At 42.8% G+C, this 24,172-nt stretch overlaps 1 protein-coding gene across 1 annotated transcript in view; it reads left to right on the forward strand.

Moving 5' to 3' along the window:
• The window catches only part of SV2C (synaptic vesicle glycoprotein 2C), a 305,333-nt gene that overhangs the window by 87,440 nt on the left and 193,721 nt on the right, over positions 1–24,172 (forward strand). Inside the window, exon 2 of the mRNA XM_029586219.1 lies at positions 21,492–21,672. Within this exon, the coding sequence (XP_029442079.1) occupies positions 21,492–21,672 (181 nt within the window). The remainder of the gene's footprint in view (positions 1–21,491; positions 21,673–24,172) is intronic.

Raw genomic sequence — 24,172 nt, forward strand, 5'->3', positions numbered from 1 at the left:
TTACTTTTCTTGAGCTTTTCCCCATAGTAGTTGAGGTGTGTTTATGGGGTTCGCAGCTGAGAGATGAAAATCATCTTTTGGTGTGACAATCTGGGCGTGGTGGAGGTCATTAATAAGAGATCTGCAAGGTGCCTGATGATCTCCAAATTGTTACGGGAACTGGTTATGCGTTGTATGTCTTTGAATATGACCATTTGGGTTAGTCATGTGCCAGGTGTTGCTAATTGTGTAGCTGATTTCTCTCTCGTTCCAAGTGGGAGCTGTTTCGGAAGCTTGCTCCAGATGCGGATCCGGCGGGAGCTTCGGTGCCTCCTTTCCTTTGGAGGTTTGGTTCCCAGAAGCATGAACATAAGAAATTGCCATGCTGGGTCAGACCAAGGGTCCATCAAGCCCAGCCTCCTGTTTCCAGGCCACAAGAACCTGGCAATTACTCAAACACCAAGAAGATCCCATGCTACTGATGCAGTTAATAGCAGTGGCTATTCCCTAACTAAACCTGATTAATAGCAGTTAATGGACTTCTCCAAGAACTTATCCAAACCTTTTTTGAACCCATCTACACTAACTGCACTAACCACATCCTCTGGCAACAAATTCCATGGAAGCTGCTGCGAGCATCGCTAGCCCCGGCCACTTGGAACGGTTAAGTCACTGGCGCTCAGAAGGTGGTGTCCTTCCTTTCTTCCAGGGGGTGGACTTGGGGGCTGGTATCTGATTTCTTGCTTTTGCAATTCATGGAACAGGCCAGAGTGGAAGGTTGCTCTAAGGCAACCATCAATAAGTGGTTATATGGGTTTTCATTTTTTATGAAAATTCACGGATGGGGCTTTCCATTTGGCCATTTTGTCATTCGTGGGGTGGTCTAGAGATTCCACGTGCATAAGTGACCGGAGGTTACCCATTACACAAGACATTTTATTGGGATTATGGGATGTTTTGCCAAGTATCTGTACTTCTTTTGAATGTTGCCTGTTTAGGGCGGCTTTTGTGTTGGCGTTTTTTGGAGCCTTCAGGGTGAGTGAACTGGTAGCCAGGGCATCCAAAGGGGTGGAATGCACTGGGTTGCTAGAGCGGCATGTGACCTTATCTCCTGCCGTTCTGCTATTGCTTATCCCAAGGTCAAAAACTGACCAAGCGGGATGAGGACTTTCAGTAGCGCTGAGGGCAGTTCCGGTTTGCGCACTTGCCCGGTTGCTAATGCATGAGCCTACACACAGTTGCGTGCCCCGGGGGAAGGCCCAGTTCTTGGTCCAAGCTGACGTTCATCCGCTGACCATATATCAATTCCAGATGGTGTTGCGGTCTTGTTTGTTGTCTTTAGGGTTAGATGTGGGGAAATTTGGAACATATTCCTTTCAGATTGGGGCTGCTACTTCTGTGGCGTCGGCAGGTCTGTCGGGTGGGATGATCCAAAGGATTGGGCGCTGGAAGTCAGATGCGTTCAAAGGCTATTTGTGGCCTGGGCAATTGTAATTTCAGTGCTCTACCTAATTGTATTTTCCTTCTAGGAGCTGGTCAGTTGCAACACTGCATTTGGATTGTGGGACATTCATATATCGTCTGGGCTCACAGACACTCATGCGGACGCTCATATGGGCCTCATTTGGACTTTGACGGGCGGGGTGTGGGTATCAAATGGTTGGGACACAGGGGAATGAAGTGGGATGAATTGATCCCGTGTTTGCAGAAGGGAGTACGACTGTATGGGCATCCAGATGTCGTATTCATTCACTTGGGGGGTAACGACTGGGGAAAGATGTCAGGACGTATGTTTATCAGCAAGGTCCATAAGGAGTTAATGTTAGTTTCCATACTGTTCCCTTCTGCAATCGTCTGGTCTGATATCATAGCAAGGCCTGCTAAAATGGATGACTTAATATAGCGCAGGAGCCGTGCGAAAGCCAATCAGCAGATTGGTTCGTGACTGAGCGCATTGGGGGGCCGGCACATCCATCATGAGTGGACCTGGGATTCGGTGGAGGGTCTGTTCAGGGATGACAGTGTTCATTTGTCATTCATTGGTCTTGATTTAACAATTCATTTCAGGAGGTTTTGGAAAAGATTTTTCTATAGGAATCTTGGCCACATCTTTGGGGGTCACAGATCAGGTGATCTGTGGTGGGTTGACCGAGCCTTTGGGGTGAAATATTATTTCTACAAGTTGACTTTGGCATGTTATAATTGATGCAGACAGCTAGGTGCAGTTGTCAGAGACGGGACTCCTTGCTGGGAGGTGACTGGGGTCACACTGGCTTGGGCTCCTTGCTAGGAAGTGGCGGGGGCAGGGATAATGAGTTCAATGAACGGAGGAACTGGATAACCAGTTGGCTAGTAGTGATCATCTTGCTGGGAGGTGGCGGATGGTCTGGTGAGTTCCTGGATTGTGGGCTGAGGGCTTGGGCACCTATGTTGCACAATAAAGCTGCGGCCATTTTGGATTCCAATACTGTGTTGTGTATTTTCTGAAGGAAAGCGGGGTAGGGGGAATGGGTGATGGGGAATTATGTAAAAGGGCGAGGCGGAAGGAGTGTAAGTCCTGGCTGCCCATATTACAGTAGTGCACTGGCAGATTTCAACAACTCACTTTGAATATCTGGGCTCATAAAGACTACTTTCTATGTTGTCTTATTTGCTGAGGAGTTTAAACAGCTCCAAAATGTTTCCTTTAGTTAGAGCTTCGTTGCTTTCTCTGCGTCCACAAAATGGAATCTCTTGTTTTGCACAGAACATTACATCTAGAACTACTTTAATAGGTTCACGATCCTTTTCAATTAGAGAAGAGTTCATGGTATCTTGGTTTAGCTGATTTTAAAATGTTTCCCCTGACCTAGTGGTGTGTGTCACTGCTTGTAGTCATCAGACTTCCCATGGCAGTGGAGTGCATCTTGTTTGATTCATGCTTTGAGTAGCTCTGATTCAAACGTTTCCAATCTTTAAAGCCAGTTCTAGTGAAAGTATCATTGGAAAAATGTCAGGATGCTTTACAAAACAGTGTCTTTGCAAGTACTGTCCTCTAACCACGGAATTTGCCATACCAGTGAGAGGGAAAAACTTTGCAATTTGCCACTAGTTAAATGATCAGGAAAAGTCTGTAATGTTGGTTGTGTAGGAGATTCATCTATGTGAGAAGTCTGAAGAAAATTCAGTTCTTTCATTACTAGATGCTCTTCTTTGTGGGGACGAAGTGGAACTTTTGATGGAACATCTGGTGATTCAGTTCTAGTCACATCCTTGTATTGAAGGTGAGGCTCTTTTGATGTAGTCAAGCAAAAAACTTTGCTTTGCTATTCTCTTGCATTCAACAACTGAGGAACACGGGGAGGAATATGATCCACATTTAAATACTGAAAGGTATTAATAATGAGCAACAAGTAATTCACTAAGGAAGTTGTATAACGAGATCAGGATATGCTGCAAGGAGGATAAACACAGAGGACCTTTTCTTGCAAAGAGTGGGATAGGTTACTACCGTAGCATAAGTAGGACTTAGCAGCACAGGTAGTGGGGGTGGTCAAGGGATAACTTGCATTGTGCAGAAATTCCAGCCAGGACAGTGCCTTGTTCACTTAAGGGCAGGCCTGTGATGTGACGTGATCTTGGGCAGCTGCCCCATACACTACCACTGAGCCTGATAAAAATATGGCATTTGTGCTGCTGTTTAACAGTCATAATAAACTCCATCTACTATCAGACAATCTGTGAAGCAACACACAATCCCGCAAAACAAAAACCAGCACCTAGGTAGCAAATCAGACATAACAAACTGCACTAATTCCCTAGGACTCGTGCAGCAACAACCCTAGTTATGCAAAAGCAGCACTGTAAATACTACAATGTGCCCTAGAACAGTGGTCCTCAGCCAGGGGTAGGGTGAAGAGAAAAGGCAGCTCTGGGAACAGGACCCGAACTCCAAAGTATCTGCTGCTCCTCCTTAGTTTCCATGGGAGAGAGCGTAAAACTGCCAAGATGAAAGGCTCGAAGGGATCAAGAGGGCAAGGAAGTGGAAAATGGAGAGCTGAAGGGCAAAAGATGGGAGAGGAGAAGGTAAGGCATGGTAATGAAGGCAGATATCGGGAGAAGAAAGATGGACAGAAATGAGACTTAAATAAAGGTTTGTGCCAGGCATGTGAGGGAAAGATGAATGAAAGAAGTAAACAGAAAACAGACTGGATGAAAGCAGAGGAGAGACCAAGGGTAAGAAAAACATGCAGCTAAGGAAAAGTAACATTTTAGATCCAGTTTAGATACTGAATTTTGGTTTCTCAAAATTCAATTTTATATTCTATATGCAATTTATTTGTATTGATAAATATCACTGCTACTCTTTGCAATTCTATCTTCTGCATGTAATATATGCAATTTAAAATAGATCAAATAATTTTCTCTCCCAAATATACTGTATTTCTTAAAGGGGATGTTAACGCAACAAAATCTGCTTTTAGTGCAGTATTTCCCAAGCAGTGTGCCTTTAGATCTGATCGGGCGTGCCATGGAAAAGTCACCATTGCCTGATACTCTGATCCAGGTCAGCACTCGTTGGGCTTTTCATTTAGCACCTGGCAGCAGCAAGAAGAGACACCAGTGGTGGTTTTTAAATATGCAGGAGCTCTTTTCAGTGAACACGTGTATACATGTATGCTGCCTCTTCCTAGCTACTGCATGAGCCTTGCAGCGTGGTAATTAATGGGCATTGATAGCTGGGTCCCATATCTCACACACTCACACAGAACTTCCTCCTTTGAGTCCTTACAGCCTCTGTCCTGTCCTGTCCTCAGGCTGAGTGAGATGGAGAGAACATGTACTGCATGTTAACTTATTGTAGCAGTGATGGCCTTCTCCCTTCTCTGTTCTTGTACATAGAGGGAACCGGGCCATCATAGTAGGTTCATTTGTACCTCTGCTTCCTCTCTCCCTTGGTTTTAAAACTTGAAGAGGGACTGGTTGAGTTTTCAGTACTTCCCTAGCTCTTCTTTTGGTTCTGAGTCCTCTCTCTGTTTGCACTTTTTGCTTCATGGAGGCCTGTGTGACACAACATTTTTGTTAAAGTCGCTGTGCCTCAGGCTTGAAAAGGTTGGGAACATACCTGGGAACTCTGCAGATTTGGCCCTGAGACTCCATAATTCTGTCCAAATTGCCTGGTCTTTGGGCCAGCCCCTGAAAAATCTGGGTGCCCTGCTTCAAAAGGCCCAGAAAAAAAAATAGCATCTGGAGCAGCACAGGCCCAGAGGAGGAGCAGCATCTGCACCCACACTGCAGTTGGACGAAGGAGTTCAGGGCCGCACAGCATGAGTAACACGAGCAAGAGGCGACAAACTGTGGAGTAGTGCTGACACTGGAAACGCAGCATTCACCTGGCCGCACAGGAAAATGAAATCAAGGCAGCGCAGCCTGAAGCTGCAAAAGGAAGAAGAGGAGGAGCATTGGTCACACGGAGCTGGGGAAATAGGAGACTGCTGTGGTTAATGGAGATTGACATGAGGAGAGAGAATGAGCCTGCATGTGTGTGTGTATGGAAAAAGAAGTCAGTGTGCATGTAAGTGTGTGGAAGAGGGTGAAAAGTGATTGTGCATGAGGGTAAGCGTGTGAAAATGTGTGTGTGTGACAATTTGTACACATGCTGCTCTTGGCCCTTTCCCCCTGCAGTTACCCCACAACAATGTCAGTGTGACAGGAAATCAGAAGTTCCCAGGTATGGTTGGGAAACAACTGTATTAGTGAATAGGTCCCACTAAATAGTGCAGGCTTTGGTGTGCTACCATGTCATGAACCCGTTTGAATAATAGTTATAGAATTTGGTGCAAATTTTAAATTTTTTTACTATAAAGTTACACAAGACATCTAAAACTCTTGAAAGGGGTACTGAAGTCATGAAAGGTTGAGAACCACTGCCCTAGAACAGTCCACCCTCCTATTGGTAGGTACAGTTTGAAAAACAGAACAGATTAGACTGCTGCAGATCCCTACACAGAAACAACATGTTAGCAGAAACAGATTACTTAATATTGAATGCACATGCAAACCATAGGTAGATCTACCAAATACTGAATAAGTGACCACAAATTAGAAATATGCTGAACTGGAAAGCCTAAAAAGCCAGAACCGGCCTGGAATGCAAAAGTGGAGAAAAAGAAATGCCTTGCCTCATGTACTGTGTTAAAATACAAAGATGCACATTTTCCAAAACTGCCAGAGAAAAATGAAACACTTCTCAAAGGATAACAAGCAGGAAAAACTTCTGGGAGAGCATAACATTCATTTTTCTATACCTGCCTTCCTTATCCAAAGGAGAGCCAAAGCAGTACAATAAAAATCTAAGTAAAATAAGCATAAATGGGTAGATTTTCCCCCAGCTGTGCATGTAAATTCCGGCCTTCACGCACGTAGCCAGGCCTTGCCTGCGCTGAGCCAAGTTTACACAAGACCCAGCCACGTGTGTAAAGGCCGGTGCACACACAAGTGCCGGCCTTCCTGCAAGAGTCTGGCCGGGACAGCGCCACTGTTTGCTGTCCCTGGTGCTGGCCCACGCAACTTACTTCAGCTTGGGAGCCGAAGTAAGTTTCAAAACAAGAGGAAATAGAGAAAAAAGGTAGGGTTTAGGGCAGTGTTTCCCAAACCTTTCAGGCCTAAGGCACACCTACATTAACAGAACGCTGTGAGGCACACCAGCCTCTACGCATCAGGCAGTACAGACATGGAGAGGCATCAAATGGCCAAAGGAGGAGCTAGGAAAGCACTGAAAGTTTCATAAATATTTCTGCCACATTGTAAAACAAAGGGAGTGAAGGGGGCGAAGACATACATGAACCCATCACGATGGATCAGCTCCTTCTATATGCAGTACAAGAGAAGGGAGAAGTTGGTGTGGTGGGAGCAGCCAGCTCAGTTAGTTAAAATGACTTCCACATGCAACTACCAGAGCTCTTTCCCTGCTGTTACTCCCAGCACTCAGCGCATACTCTCCTCACCTCATTCAGCCTGGGGATAAAACAAAGCCTGGAAGGACTTAAAGGAGATGGCTCAGGAATTTGTGCTGCACAAAGTGGGCCCATGCTATCCATGGGAAGAGGAGGCATGCATGATTACACCATGTTCTCAGAAAGGAGTTCCTACAAGACTAAGAGCCTCAACTGTTGTCTTGTTGCTGTGAGGTGCTGAGAGCAGAGCTCAGGTTCTGGCATGGATTTGAGCATCAGACAGTGGTGACTTTTCTGTGATACCCCTAATCAGGTCTGAAGGTCTGGCTGGGAAACACAGGATTATATATCCAGAGGGAGTGCTGACGACAGAGCCTTCATCTGCTGGTAATAAGTTTGGACTTGCTGGGAAGAAGCACTTAAGCCTTGAGGCAAAAATATTCTTGGAGGGGCAAACTATTACTGGTTTATATTGTGTGTGTGCTAGTTTTAAGGTTAGTTATTTATTTGCTAGTGTTCGAACTGTGAGATTCGAACTGGTGGATCAGATGCAGGCAAGATCACTCCTGCATCTGATCCACCAGTGAGCACGGTAGTCATCTTTGATTCTATGCGGGAAACTTAAAGTAACTAGTGGATATGGCAGTCAGCCTGAACACACTTGTAGTTAAATACATATTTATCACTCAAGAAATGATGGCTCTTGTATGAAAGAGGATATGGTTTATGGGTGTTAGTAATGCCATCGCTTGACAAGAGTTGTTGTGTGTACATGAAGAGCTGAGGTGCTTTTGGTTCTCTGCTTCTTCTGATTTACATTACTGGGTCTGAGGCAGAAAATCAGAAAAATCCTCCCTTATTCCCTCCAACTGTGAGGTATCTGTAGTGAAGTCACCAGTTGGGGCATTCTCAGGTACCTCCTCCACCCGTTTTCCAGATGCCATGGGAGTGCTACACATATCTTGATGAGGCGAGAAATGTTTAATGAGGGGATTCATAACATTTCATCACACACAGCTTGCAAATTATGTAAATTCCTGTTACCGCCTCCACTATTTTTTGACCTTAGGAAAGTGAATGTTTCTGTTTGTAGAACATTCTCAAATAGCTTAGCAGAAAAAAAAAAAAAAAGTTCAGCACCACCAAGATTTTGTGAAATTGAGGCCCTTATAATTGTGAGAATATATCAGATGACTTGTTCCATCTGTTAACGCCTTTTTCTAGTTTTGGTCTGATTACTGTAAGTTTCAGAGACACCTGAACCCCCTATCCCCATATCATGATTTACCTCTCCATTATTAAATAGAAAAAAAAACAGGTCATGAACTTCAGGTAGATACTAGAAAATCAAGACTAATGTAATGGAAACATCTTTCTTGAGGAATGTGTTTGGTCTTGCCATACTGAACTGACTTAGAATGAATTTAATCCAGAAACAGCCCCAATATTCAATATCAGCATTGCATATTTCTCACACAATGAAAGACTGCATCAAACCAGTTTAAGCAGTTAGAAATATTGATCTTTGATCATTTTGTACATATTTCTTATTGGTTTTATAACTGCAATAAGATACACTGAGGTGGATCTGTCACTTAGTACAGTATGTGCATCTGACAATAACGGTACTTGCCCTAAGGTCTTGTGACTAATAACACTCTTGGGTACATATAAATACATTAACAACCATGTAACCAACCATCTTCCTCACTGGGGTTACAAAATTACTTCCACTTCAGCCTCATCCAATAGATTACATAGGAACTGTAAAATGTCACCGCTATAGCTTTTAATTAAAACAGCCACTATCCATTTCAGTGTTAGCTCGTAAAAGGATCAACTGAAATAAAAATTCTTAAGGACTTGACAAAAGAGCCATTGAAAGGATATACATACAAAACTTAATTGAGTATATAAATAACTGTAATAATGCAATAAAACCATCAGAGAAGGAACGGTCAAGTAACTAGGCGTAGCATATATGAAGTCAAGTAGAGGGGAAATTAATACCTAAACCCCTTTTGAATAGTCATAAGGTTAGACATCAAATTGATTGAGATGGAATACTGAAAATAAAACAACTAACATTTTAGCTTTGGGGAAAGCCCTCGAGTCAGCATCTGACAACCATAGCCCCAGAAACCTCACAGATACAGATCTTTCAGTCCTGCTCTCTCTATTATCTAAATTTTTGAAATGGAAATGGAATAGCTGCTTGTGATTTGTAGTAAGGGTCTCTTTGGACTGTAGTATGATCCATGTCTAACCATAGGTTGTAAAAAAAAAAAAAAAAAAACCTCTCTCAGCAAGAATTCAAATAATGAACACTTTGGGAAAAGAATTCCTGTTTTCAACTCATGATTAACAATTCACGGCTGCATAGTGGGAAATGCATTCAGGATTCTCATTCCCTAAGTCCCCTCTTCAGTTGCTTGTGCTGTCCTCGTTCTAATTTACAGGTATCAGTGTGGTTCCTTCACAGGATTTTGATCAGTAGTAGCACTCCTCATGAAGAGAAGAACACCTAACTTAGGGAGCTTTTGAAAGTTTTAACACTAACACCTCCTCTGCAACCACATCAAAAATTAAAAAGGGAGTCTCAACGGTCTTAACTACCCTACTGTTTATGCTAATACCACTGCTTCAAACTGTCTTGGCATTCATGTGACCCATCTTCCTTTACAAGAATAGGGAAAGGAACATCCAGGGTCATGGTCCCCCTTCTCTATGAGTGGTATTCAATAGGCCTGTGCCTCTCCCCCACCCAAAAAAAAGCTCCTTCATACAAATTTAAAAGTGCTGGGCCAAAAAGTCCAAAGAGGCAGATTAGCCCCCTCCCCCACCGGCAATTCAAATGTTATGTCCTTAAGAAGCCCCCTCCTCATCCAACTCCCCCTCCCATCCTTACCTCCCCTGGCAGAACCCCCAGATAGCAAAGGCCGCTAAGCTGCAGTACATCACACCCCCCCCCCCCCCGGTGGTGTCTGTCATTGCGTCGACAGCAATGGAGTGTGTATGTGACTGTAGGAATTTCGTCCTGGATGTTGCTCAGATCAAGTGCACTGTCTAGAAGTCATCTCGTGCTTCAATTATCTCGTGCTTTTTAATTTTCAGAACAAACTGTAGTGTGAACAGTAGATTTTTTTTTTTTTCCCTGTATGATAATTTTGTACTAATCCAGTGGGCCCCAATGTTATTGTTTCTCCCCATTGGAAAAACCCCAGCACTCCGCAGCACCCGTGTGTGCCCCTCCACAGTAACCCAGAAGGATTACATTAGCAACAGCTTGCAAAGAGAAAGCACGCATATACTTTCCCTTTGAAACTTGCCTCGGACGTTAACACCTGCCTTTCAGGCAGGAATGTTTTCTTTGTATTTTCAAGTCCACTAATTTTCCAGTCTACACACACTATTTTCCAATCCTGCCCTCAGCAACGCCTCCCCAGTCACTAAAAGTCTGCATATGCTGTACAGAGGGAGGGCAACTTTCAGAGAGCCATCTTATGAGTGTAAATCACTAGCCACCCAAGTAAATGGCTTTGAATATTAACCTCTGAAAGATTTAGGGGCCGATTCACTAAAGTTACGTTAAAAAATGTGTTTGCTTTATTATGAATGTGTCGGTGGTATAGCTACGGGTGGGCCAAGGCCCACCCACTTTTCATTCAGGTCCACCCAGATATATTTTTTTTTTTTTTGCGGGACACTGTGGCCACTAGAAAGCAGGCAACAGAGGTGCAATGCAGCACCCAGGGGAGAAAAAAAATATCAATGAGATTGAGAAGGAAGGAAGGAACTCCCGACGATTACCTTACTGGCACTGCTCAGAACAAGGAGACCATCTCAGGAAATTGGCAGGATTCCCAGCAGCAGCTGACCGTGCTGAGAAGGCTTGGTGCTAGGCTACGTCTCCCAAGAGGAGTCTGCGTGGAGGGGCCAACATTCGCGGCAGTGTTGCAGAGGTCGGAGGAGCATGTGGGCAAAGGGCAGTGCAGAACCCGGACTAGTGCCAGCGGGAGCAACAGCGTCAGGTGAGCGATGCAGGCGAGGCACGGCACTCGCTGCCTTGTGGCACCACAACTTTCCAATTTTCTTAACCTTGAGTTAAGCACTCAGCTGGCAGTAATCAAAGAAGGAGAGGCCCCTGGACTGAAGCCAGATAGAGGAGGGGGCAGTGAGAAATGAGTGCAAGGGGGGCCAAAAGATTTGCTTGAAGGGGGAGGGGAGGAGTGAGTGTGAGGGGGCCAGCAGGATAAGTGTGAGGGGGACAGAGCCAGGCTTTTAGTGGTGGTAGGGGGGGGGGGGGATGAGAGTGAGGCTGTTTGTGACAGATGAGTGGTGTAGGGGGATGAGAGTTTTTCATCCCCTATGCCCCTCCCTGTTCTCAGCAGTTTCTCCTCATCTCTGTCTCATCATGGGAAGGAGGGTCATTGATAAGACACCTAGAGGCAGTGGTTGCCAAAGTAATAGGAATAGCTGAGAAAATTACATAAGTGCATAATAAAATAAAGGTAAAAAAAAGTGGGCAAGAACAAGATCAATGCTCAGGTTCTAGTGCTGGTCCATATTGCAACAAATCAAATCACGAGCGCACTATTAACCTGCCCTTGGACGCGCGTTTTCCCTTACCCCTTATTCAGTAAGGGGAGGAAAAAGCGCGTCCAACCCGCGGCACCTAATAGCGCCCTCAACATGCAAATGCATGTTGATGGCCCTATTAGGTATGTGCGCGGGATACAGAAAGTAAAATGTGCAGCCAAGTCGCACATTTTACTTTCAGAAATTAGCGCCGACCCAAAGGTAGGCGCTAATTTCTTCCGGCACTGGGAAAGTGCACAGAAAAGCAGTAAAAACTGCTTTTCTGTGCACCCTCCGACTTAATATCATGGCGATATTAAGTCTGAGGTCCCAAAGAGTAAAAAAAAAGTTAAAAAAAAAAAATTTGAATTCGGCCCGCGGCTGTCGGGCCGAAAACCGGACGCTGAATTTTGCCGGCGTCTGGTTTCCGAGCCCGTGGCTGTCAGCGGGCTCGAGAACAGACGCCGGCAAAATTCAGCGTCGGCTGTCAAACCCGCTGACAGCCGCCGCTCCGGGCTAAAAGGAGGTGCTATGGACGCACTAGTGTCCCTAGCGCCTCCTTTTGCCAGATTCTACCGCACCACCTCATTTGCATACTGTATCGCGCACACCGGCAATTGGCTGGTGCGCACGCCGGGAGAGCAGGCATTCGTCCGCTCTCCCGCGTTTTTACTGAATCGGCCTGTGTGTTTGAGGGAAGAAGATAGATGGAGAGAAAAGAAACAGAAAAAAAGACAATAAGAAAGGAATTGGCAAAAAAATATGAAAGGGAAGGTGGAACAAAAAAGCTGTAACCAACCAAATAGAAAACTAAGATCAGACAGCAAAGGTAAAAAAAAAAAAAAATTACTTCTTACTGATTGGCACATGTAATCTTTGGGAATATGCAAGAATAGCACTTTCTCTACGGATCTCACAATGTACGAGATCAGCATGGAGAAAGTGGAAGCCCACGGGGCCTGCACAGAGGAGACAGCAGGATGGGCTTCAGTGTTAGTAGCAGCAATCGGCACCTCCCCAATAGCCATGCGGCAGCAGTGACAGTGACAGCAGAGGAATGAGAGAGGCTCCGAGGTTCCTGGCAAAAGAAATACATTTCATTTGTTTTTAACCTTTAACCTCTGGTTTGCTAGTAGACTGAATTACTGTGTCTCGAAATTGTTTGTCTAAAAGGTGTGTCACCAACATGAAAAGTTTGGAAAGCTCTGGGCTAGAGGATGGAAATGAGGAAAAGAGTGCATGGGGGTAACATGCTGGTGTGGCGGTTACTACCCTTAACCAACAAGCCCTATTCTTGTGATGTAACTCCAACATTGCTCTCTGCTTCAACGGCAAGAGATAATGGGGAATTGGACTCATACAGCAACCAACAATTGCCAGGTTCTTATGGCCTAGTTTTGGCCTCTGGAAACAGGATGCTGGGCTTGATGGACCCTTGGTCTGACCCAGCATGGCAATTTCTTATGTTCTTATATTCTTAGACTTTAACGGTTTGGGAAACTAAGTGTATGGGGGTAACTAGTATGGCATGGCAGTTGCCACCCCCTGATGATACCTTTTATGGAAGAGACCTGTATGAACGCGGCTGGTGCTACCATAAGCTTGCTGGGCAGACTGGATGGACCTCTTGGTCCTTTTCTGCCGTCATTTCAATGTTATATATATGACCTGATAAGTGCATGTGAAGACCCACAATATTTTTTCAGTTTTTGATAGACTCTGATTTCTACTTCCTTTGACATAAGTTGCCAGTTAGTTGCTACAGATTTTGAAAACTAGGTCCATATTCAAAAGCCATTTAGACAGATAACTGAAAAGTTATCTTTGTAAATGGCACAAGTGGCATATTCAGCCACTTCAGTAGTTATCTGGCTGTAATTTAGCCAGATAAAAAAAAAGGGGGGCATTGCAGAGGCGTTCCGGGGAGGGGCTGAGAGATCTGGCTAACCTAGCTGAATATCTGATATATCTGACAAGGTTAGCTAATTAATTTTAGACCTGCTCTAAAGGAAGTCTAAAATTGACCGGCCTTGTGTGGCCGGATAGCACCCTACTTACCTGAATATCTTTTAAAGATATTCAGGTTAAGTAGTGCTGTCAGTGAAGAAACTAAAAATAAACAGGGCCAGCTGCTCTACTTTCCCCTCCCAATCCCCAAGTTTTAGATAATGGGCTTCTTTCTTGGGTCCTGTACACCCTAATCCCAAATTTCTCCTTATACAGTTCATAGGGCCCCCTGCCCTCTCCCCCACATTCCCAGTAACATACATCTTCCCTTCCCCAGTCCCTCCTGCAGTATGAGTCGTCCTGCCCGCAACCCCCATCTCACCCCATACAAAAAAAAAAAACCACCCTGCCAGGAGCGAGGCCTCAACTCACCCTCTCCCGGCGACCCAGGGCTGCTTCAGTCTTCAATTGCTGGAGGCGTAAACTACCCGTAGAGAACGCTTCCAGTGCTAGAAATGAAAGCTACCTCTTAGAGCTGAAAGTATACACTAGGGGTACAAAAGTGGTAGCTGAATTAAAAAAAAAAAAAAAAAAAGCATAAGCACAGAGGATCCATGGTGGCAAGCGAATGGAAAGGAGGTACATTGGCATAATCTGCAGGGAGCAACAGTTACAACCCAAAAACAGCAGTGGCATATCATTATCAGGGCTCAAGGACAATGCTGGGAGGCCAGCAATGTGATAACAGTGATGGATTTGCTATGCTTGGGAGATGTATAAGAGGGTTAAGGGATCGGCTGGAAGACCCAAGGAGAGAGTTGGTGTTGGGTTACATTTGGGAATTTTATATACGCATAGCTGTGGTGATTAAATGAATGGAATTACTGTTCAAACAGAGGATAGTGCAGTTACTAGAATCCCATGGATTATAAGATCGAGGCAGCATGGCTTTACCAGAGAACTCTTAGACAATTCTGATCAATTTATTTGATTGGGTGACTAGAGAGTTGGATCAGGGGAGGAGAGTGCGAAATGTAGTGAACTTGGATTTCAGTAAGGCCTTTGACATGGTTCTGCAAAGGCCAGGGGTAGCCAACTCCAGACCTCAAAAGCCACAAAGAGGCTGGTTTTCAGGATATCTGCAATAAATATGCATGAGCTAGATTTGCATTCACTGCCTCCATTGTATGTAAATCTATCTGATGCATGTGCATTGTGGACATCCTTAAAACAAGGCTTTTTGTAGCTCTTGAGTACCGGAGTTGGCCACTGCTGGCATAGGCGCCATAAATAAATTGAGCACGCTTGGCATGGGCCCTAAAATGACTGACTGGATTAAACATGGGTAAATGGGAGTCAACAAAGGGTAGCGGTAAAATGAATTCACTCCAAGGAGAGGGACGTTACTAGCAGCGTGCTACAGAGATCAGTCCTTAGACCGATTCTTTTCAGCATTTTCGTGAGTGACATTGGGAAGGATTACAGGAATGGCTTGTTTGTTTCCTGATGATACCAAAATCTGCAATAGGGTAGATAGCCAGGAAGATGTGGAAAACATGGAGAGATCTAGCAGAGCTGGAGGAATGGTCTAGAGTCTGGTAGTTAAGAATTAGTGCTAAAAAAGAGATATGCAGAAGTATGCATTTGAGCTACAAAAACCCAAAGGAGAGGAACAACACAGGGGCTGAAATCTAAGCACGAAAGAAGAGTGACACTTGGGGGTGATCATATCTGATGATATTAAGATGGTCTAACAAGTGGATAGAAAGATATTTGGGTGGTCAGCAGAAAAAGGAGGTGATATTGCGCTTGTATATGTCCCCAATGAGACTTGATTTGGATACTATATACAGGTCTGGAGTCTGCATTTTCAAAAGGATATAAAGCGGTTGGAGTCTGTCTTAAAAAATGGCTACTAAAATGGTTAGTGGTCTTTGTTTTAAAGCATATGACTTAAAGATCCAAACAGATATACATTACAGGAAATGTGGGATAGGGAGGTGTAATAGAGACAAGTAAATACCTCCAAGGTGTCCATACGGAAGATGTGGGCCTCTTTTATGGGATGAGGGTGAAAAGGGTAGACTCAGGAGTAATCTAAAGAAATATTTCTTTATAGAGGGGGGATGATAGATGCGTGGAACAGCTTCCCTGTAGAGGTGGTAGAGATCCAAATCCGAGGAAGCATGGGATAAACACAGGTTCTCTGAGGGAGTTGCAAGGATTATAAAACTGAGCAGGCTAGAGAAGCTGTAAGGGTCTTTTTCTACTATCATATTGCAGTGTTTCTATCTACAGAAAGAGAATGAATTTTAACTGGGCAGAATGGATGGGCCATTTTGGTCTCTATCTGCTGTCACTATTTTATTGTAAGTAAGGCACTAAACGCATGCCACTGGGTGGCAATTCCATTATCTCTTCGTTTATTTGCAACTAAGGATCTTCTCTGCTTATCCCATACATATTTTGGAAGTCTCCAATTGTTTTAGCCTTCGCCATCCTCTCCAGGAAGGTGTTTGATATATCCGCCACCCCTTCATGAAAAAACATTTGTTGATGTTGCTTCTCCTTGGAGTCTCATATTATCACCAGCTTGTTCTAGAATTTCCTTTCGACTGAAAAAGTTTTACTGCTTGTACATTAATATCTTTTAGGTATCTGAACACATCATATCTTCCCGATCTCTTCTCTTCTGTAGGGTATACATATTTAGATTCTTAAGTCTCAACTCATAGGGCTTTTGGTGAAGATCTTGTATTAGGCATGTATATTGGTTTCAAATTAAATTGAAAAATGAAACAAATGGACCTAATTATTTCTTTCTGGGGACCCCAAAACAAATTGAGAGAGTCCCTCAAATGAAATGACTCTTATTAGTTTAATTCATTTTGAATAAAATGATTTCTATAAGCCATCATAGTTAGTGGACTTATAGAAATCAATAGGAGAGCATCATGCTTACAGTTAGGAATGAATACAAAGTATAGAGCAGGCAGCCAGCAGACAAGGGTAGGATGGACATGATGACAAGGATGTCTTGTCTTATAATTTTCCAGTCCAACCTATTGCTGTGCACTGGGTACAGTGATGCTGATCTTGAAGACTGAGCATGTCAGGAATTTGCTCTGCATTTCTTCTGAAAGCTGTGTCTGTGAAAAAGAGTGCTATTTGAGCACTCTAAGTTCTAGGTTGTTTTCCCAAACACCTTTTTTTCTGCTTCCCTTTTTGTGACACACTGTGCTAGGCAGTCTCAAAGGAAGCAGCAGCACTGTGTCGTAAGAGTGCTGTCACAGAGAACAGGCTCTGTTGCTTGCTGTTCTTTTTTTCATTTGTGGTGAGTGATTGGAAGCAGACTGGAGAGTTGCTTTCAGAGCTGGTACTGTTTTTGTTTCTGCTGGGTAATAGGATGGGCACAAGGTGAGCACTGAGGCAGGGCAGAGACTGAAGCATATCAGGCTGTGTTGTGAAGCCTGTCAGAGAACCAGTGCGCACAATCAGTGCAGCAGTGTGTCTGTGTTCCCGACACACACACATTTAGCTTTCCCCACTCTCCCGACGCCCCCTAAAACATTTTACAGGTACCTGGTGGTCCAGTGGGGGTCCCTGGAGCGATCTCCCACTCCGGGTTGTCGTCCCCGCTCCCGGGCCGTCGGCTGCCAGTAAACAAAATGGCGCTGATGGCCCTTTGCCCTTAGCATGTGACAGGGTATCCGTGCCATTGGCCGGTCCCTGTCACATGGTAGGAGCAATGGATGGCCGGCGCCATCTTTAAAAATGGCGCTGGCCAATGGCGACAGCCTATGTATCACATACAGGCTGTCACAGGCACACACACACACACATATAATGTGTGTGTGAGAGCATAGGCATTTATAAGAGAGGAAGTGTGTGGAGAATTAATGTTAGTGTGTGTGTGTGTATGTGTGTGTGAGAGAGAAAAGAAAGTTGGTGCTGTCCTCCTTCCCCCAATCCACGACAATCTCAGGGTGACTAGAAATCAAACGATCCCAGGTATGGAGAGCAGGAGTTTTAAAAATCTTTATTTTAATTATTGGATGGTGTTTGATGTTTCGAGAAATTTATAGCAAGTTGTTTTTTTTTAATTATTGGATGTTTGGTTTTAACATTTATTTTCTTTTATTAGTATGATTTTAATATTATGAATGCTTTAGGTCATGATTTTATTGCGTGATGTTTTGTGAGGAATGATTGTTTTTCCATTGTTGCACTGCATAATACAGTCGGGCTTGTGGTTTCCAGTTCAGTTTTTTTTGGCACGTTTCTAGTTATACTTTATGGCCTTTCTATTTTGTTTTGGTGAGGGTCTGTCTTGTATAACATTAATTCTGGCTGTGAAAATGATGGTACTTTTCATCCCTGGCTTTTAAGGTATTGTGGTCATCCCTTCTTCATCTCTATTTTAAAAGGTTTGTTCTTTATTAATTTCACCGGCATGCAGAAAGCAGTTTTGAATGTTATTGATGAAAATGTTTCCATATACATTTTATTTTCACTGCTATTAGTAGATATTAGGCAATTATTATTATTTTTTAAATGTATTTATTGAAATTTCAAAATATATTTCACAAAGAATCCTCTTTGCTACAGAAACATGATACATCAAATAAGCAACTATATTAAAAGGAAAAACAAAGGAAAAAGGAATATATTTCCTAAATTACATCATTGTATCCATTAGATCCCAATCTAGGGAGGAGGCAGTCTTAAATCAAGGAGAATAAAAGAAACAAATATCTGAAATGACATAGCATAACATGGCTACATATAAAAATTACGTCAGAACATTGATTCCAGCAGACGTATCATTTCCCTTGATTCAACAAACTTTTTAAGCTGTTCCGGTGCGAGAAATACAAAATTATCTCCCCTAAACTTGACCAGACATTTGTACGGGTATCTTAAAAAAAAAAAAAAAAAAAAAAGACGCCCCTAAGGCCAGGAACCCTTCCTTCTTTCTTGAGTGGTCTTGGAGAAGTCCGGGAAGATTCTCACTAGTTGTCCCATAAATAAGACATTAGACTTCTAAAAAGTACTTTTTCATAACTGCACTCAAGTCACTACCAGTTAAGAAAGAGCTACGCTACTGGTTACTTTCTGTTACTTCATAGTTGGGAGACTCCAAATCTGAAACAGCCAGTTTCTGTACTTGAGATCTTGAACCAGATGGTAAAAAATATACTTTATCCAAGGGGGGATCACTTCCGAAGAAAATTCAAGAATTTCAAGGAAATATCTCCTTAGAGTGAAATGTGACAATTCCCCCACCACCCTTGGAAAATTTAGTTCAGATGTCTCAGCCTGTTTTCAACGTACTCAGTTCTTCTATTCAGGATCTCACCATCCTGAGAGTTTTGACTCTTTTTTTAATTGCTTTCATCTCTTCTTCTATATGATTACATTTTTCCTGGTTTTGAAGCTGGCTGTTCTTACAGACTGTTTCTAACTGCTGTGATAGTGTAGAAATCTTGAGAGAACAATCAGAAATAGCATTGCCCATATTTATAACAAGGTCCCAGATTGAATCAAGAGTAACTATGGCTGCTTTCTGGATCAACGCGAAGGGTTTTGTTTTGTTTTGTTTTTGGCTCCAACAGCCTCTCACCCTTCTACTCCACCGCTTACCGCTTTAGGTCTTCTCGTTGCAGTTCCCAGCACTTCTGGAGCGGAAAAACTCCCCGCAGAGGCTCCCTCGGTGTCGGGAGTAAGAGAAACCACACCGGGACTCTGCCCGACAAGCTGCTGCAGCCCCTCCCGCTCCTGCGGCTGGGGGTCTGATGTCGAGCGGGTTCAGGGACACCGCCAACGAGGCTGTGGTGAGCTCTCCTCCACTCCTGGCCCCAAAAGTGAAGCCGTTGCCGGGCATTGCGTAATCGTTTGCTGTCCGGAGCAAGAAGGGGGTTCTGAAGGAAAGGTTTTTACTTTCCCCTTTCTTTTCGCCGGCATTTTGAGGAGGATATCGCAGAAACAAAGTTAGAGGAAAAGCGCCGAGCAGAGCAATGCCAGCGTTAGACCGCCATCTTGACTCTTCCCCTCCCCCTTTACACCAGCTAGGCAATTATTTTAAGCAAGAGATGGACTTAACCAGTGTTCCCTTTAAGGATTGAATTGGTGTGAGCATAAAAGTGATATGGTTTTTGCATCAAAGAAAGTAGTGTTCACAGGGTAATGTAACCAAAAATGTTTGCACACAGCAAGCCTATCCCTAAAGGGAACCCTTGGTGCTGGGGAAAAGGAGATTGGGATTGAATCTTGAGAGGAGTTGGGTTTAGAGAGAGAAAGATTGCTATTAGGGTTGGCCCTTGGGAGGGAAGGTAGTACTATTCAATTTAGTTAAAAGTACATTTCCTGGCATTTTCACTGTCACATGACCAGTGGGTATGAATATATGTGACATGGTAAAATTTGGTTTGCAGATCAAACAATCTTGAAAGTGTATCCCAATATTTAAAAAAAAAAAAAAAAGGTTGAGAAGGTCTGCTCTAACAGATAGCGTCAAACAAACTTTTCCTCTAGGATCTGTGCATTGTTTCCTACTGACAGAAATTGCTAACTACCATATTGGAACATTCTCTATACCAGGAAATGTGCTTATAGGGCAACTGTAGAAGGGATAATGGGTCCCTACACTTAGATCGCTTCTCATACTGCCTGCTCCCTCAGGCATGAGTTGCAGATCTTGGCATCATCTGTGTAAAAAAAAAAAAAAAAAAATCCAAAATTTTCCTCTTTTACACCCAAAGATATTGAACAGTACAGATTCCTGAAGCACTCCATTCATCACCTTTCTTTCTCCAGAGTGAGCTTCATTTACCACTTTCTTCAGTTGTCTGTTTCTGAACCAGTTTGTAATCGGGTTCACTACCTTTTTTCCTACTCTTAGATTATTTTAAAAAGCCTACACACAAGTTGCACAATTGTGCACCCCCTTGCACCAGCCCCTGATTTTATAACATGTGCGCATGTTATAAATTCGGGCGTCCATGTGTGTGCGCCGGATAGTGCGCGCACATAGACACCCGCACGTACATTCTTAAAATGTACCCCTTTTATAAGCTTCCTATGTAGGACAGTATCCATAGTTTTGCTGAAATCCAAATACTCATTTTTATTATGAATAGTAATTTGTATAATGCTACCAAGCATAATCAGTGCTGTACGGAGACCCATCAAAGAGAAAGCCTCCCCTGGTTCTTGGAGCTTATAGTTTAGTCAACACAGACAAGACACATAAATGAAAAAAAAAAAAGAGGTTTTGACTTAAATCAGTGAGGCCATGATTGGGAGGAAATAATAGGAGGGTTATAGGTGAGATTATTTGAGGAAGAGACATCTTTAATTGTAGGGAATGAGACCTTGCATTCACTGCCTGTTACTGATCTAATTCTCTGGTGAGACTGTCTTGGATAAAGAGCATAGAAGCAATGATATTACTATGGCAGGCAGCTGGTCTGCATCCTTTCAGTGTGGCCAGGAATAACTGGGCAGACTGGTTGGGCCAATTGGTGTTTGTTTTTTTTTTACCATCAGTTCCTTTTTTTTATTATTATTTCTTTGTCCTACAGAGACAAAAAAAAAAAAAAGCAAATCATTTTGGCTCACTATTATTCAAGTATATGTTCTGTACCAAATTTTCAGAGAAGCACACTCTGCACGGAGAGAAAAAATGCTATATATATATTCCGATACCCTAATGTTAGACTTTAGGATGATTTTTTATTTTTTTTTTTTGTAGAAGGCACATACTATAATTCAGAAACTATTTTCCTTTGTCTTACAATCAACATTCTTGCACTTTGACAGTAGCCATTGACATTCAACAGGAGATGTCTTTCCTGTGCAGCACGTGACTGCTCTTTTGTTTGACTGTGTATAGAATAGTACTGTTTTACCCTTACTAGGCATGCGCATGGTAAATAAATAAATAAATAAATAAAATGCTCCTATATGAATGAAATTAAGGTTTGTGCATGAATGTTGGTTGCTGAGTTTAAAAACTAATATCTGCTATATTTTTTTTTTTGTGTGTTGCAGGTAGCATTGTGTACCTTGGCATGATGTTGGGGGCATTCTTCTGGGGCGGCCTGGCTGACAAGGTGGGGAGGAGGCAGTCTCTTCTGATTTGTATGTCTGTCAATGGATTTTTTGCCTTCCTTTCGTCATTTGTCCAGGGTTATGGCTTCTTTCTCTTCTGCCGTTTATTTTCTGGATTTGGGTAAGTTCTGCTTTCTTTCTTATTTTTTCCTGCCTAACCCTGTATAGTCTTGCAGAAAAGGAATGATTGCCCCTTCCATGCAGGTCATATATATTTGGTGACTGGTGCCATGCAATTACTATTCTGTACAATACAGCTGCCAATCCCATGGCTTGGCAGGAGTTTGGGCCTGCATGTGAGCCTCTAGTCTGTTGTGGCCAGCAGTGCACAGCCTTATTTATTTATTTATTTATTTTTGTACATTCTTGCATCAAATGCAAATCATACCGGTTTACAATGAAACAGAATAAGCAGGAAATATGATTCCTTAGTCTAATACAATGAACATCTATATAATAGTCTTTTTTCATTTTAGAGCTTGACCACTCAGTAAGCCTGAATTGTCTTGCATGATCAGGCCAGAGAAGTGAGGTGAGAAAATGGAAAAAAAAATATTTTTTTAAAAAATCTAACAATGTTTACTATATTTTGTGAATTATTTTCTGTTGTTGATATTTATTTATTTTTTTATGAATCATGGGAGCAAATATTTTGAGGAGTTTAGGGTAAAGAGTATAGCATTATTTTTAGTTCTAGTTCTATATCCATTGCCTCAGGTACAAAATTAGATTGTAAACCCTCCAGGGATAGGGAAATACCTACAGTACCTGAATGTAATCCACTTTGAAGCGCTGAAAAAAAGTATGAAAAGCGGAATATAAAATCTAAATAAATATTTTCTCAGATGCTTTTGCAGTGTCATTCAACATCTCACTTATTCTGTTAACAGAAGCTTATTAACGCACCTGTCTAGCATACTTCTCTGCTAACTCTAATCCAGCAGGGACATTTTCTCACTTAAGCTCCCATCCCTAAACAATTGTCAATGCAAAACCCCTTTGTGGTGACCTTATTGAGAGGCGCCAGTTTCCTTTCCCACTCTTGGCAATCTGCTGCTCTATCTGCTAATGCTGAGGTCCTGAGAGTCCCAGATTTGTTGTGATGAGAGAGACTGCTGTGATCCCACCCCCTTCATGGTGACATCGCCAGCATCCACCATTATAGGGGCAGGCCATCGTCTGATGGACCTGCAAAGGTCCTGTCCCTTCGTGGGCATGAGTGGGGAATTTTGAGAAGTGACTGCTTCAGTGTAGTACCCTCCCTCCCAAAAACCTACCTTTTTATGGTTGCTTTTAAATCTTTAACCCCTGGCTCCTCCTGATTATAATCTTTTTATGATTATTACCGTATTTATTATAATAAATTAATGTTCCTGTCACTATCTTGACAAGATTTTAAGCTCCATAGATCGGGGGACTGTCTCTTGTGTGTATCTGTACAGCTCTGTACATCTAGTAGGGCTATACAAATGAGAAGTAGTAGAGAGAGAGTAATTTTTAACTGGTTGTGTGATAAGAAGTCCAGGCACAGTTCATCCAAATTAATTTTGGCCTCTAGAAGAAAATAGCAGGAAATGCAGTACAAATTTCCATTTGGCACTCACCTATCAGGAATGCTTAACTAATCAGCATTTTGCTCAAACACCTAAGGATGTGTATCGGGTGCCCGATCATTTGCGCTTTCAGTAAAAAAAAATCGTGTTTTGGGTTAGTTCGTGCTAACTCCTGTTAGTGCGCGCTAACAAAATAACAAAACATAACAAACTGTTTTTTGTTAGCGCACGCACTAACCCGAAAAACGATTTCCACGAAAATTCGGGGGGGGAAATTTGTTCGTTTCTACTTGTACCAGATATATAATGAATTAAGAAATATTGTACGATATTTCTATTCGTTATAAAAACGATTCACATCCCTACAAGCAGCCCCTTGAACAGGAATGATAGGGGGATTAGATTTAGATTAGGGAGCAGAGGTAGCTTTTCTCTGCTGTGCTATGTAATTAGGGGTTGAAAAATAACCTCCATTATAAAAGTAGATATTCGCCAGATATTCGATACAAAAAAAAAAATCACAATTTGGAAAAAGCGTGCATGGGAGAATAAAACCATCACTGATGCTGCACTTCTCTTCCACTGTGGCCACTGATCGGATGCATTGTGCACCTCATAAGCAGCCCTCTAACACAGATATATTTACCTCTGCTTGGGACAAGTCTGGCCTGGGTATAATAGATTAATTTAAAAAGCACATGGCACTTCAGCACATACTCTTTTTCTTCTTCCTTTAGATGATTTGTAATCCACCTTTTCCTTCGTTCAAGGCAAGGAACAGACTAAAACGTGCATAATGAATCATTGGCTGTAACATTACCCAAAATCATAACATAAACTAAAAGCAAACAGTAAAACAAATCCCAAAGATGAAGACAGGGATGTACCTTCAGGGCCTGAAAATAAAATCTGCAAGGGATGATTAAGAATCTTAATTGGAAAACCTGTTGAAAGAAGAAGGCTTAAGTATTTACAAAAAGCTTTACTGCAAGGTTTGTAAATGTAGATTCTCCAGTAAATCATTACCACATAATGGAGCCAGGCACCGAAAACTAGGGATGTGCATTC

This window comes from Rhinatrema bivittatum, chromosome 1 (assembly GCF_901001135.1).
Source record: "Rhinatrema bivittatum chromosome 1, aRhiBiv1.1, whole genome shotgun sequence".
In the NCBI taxonomy this organism is placed as follows: Eukaryota; Metazoa; Chordata; class Amphibia; order Gymnophiona; family Rhinatrematidae; genus Rhinatrema; species Rhinatrema bivittatum.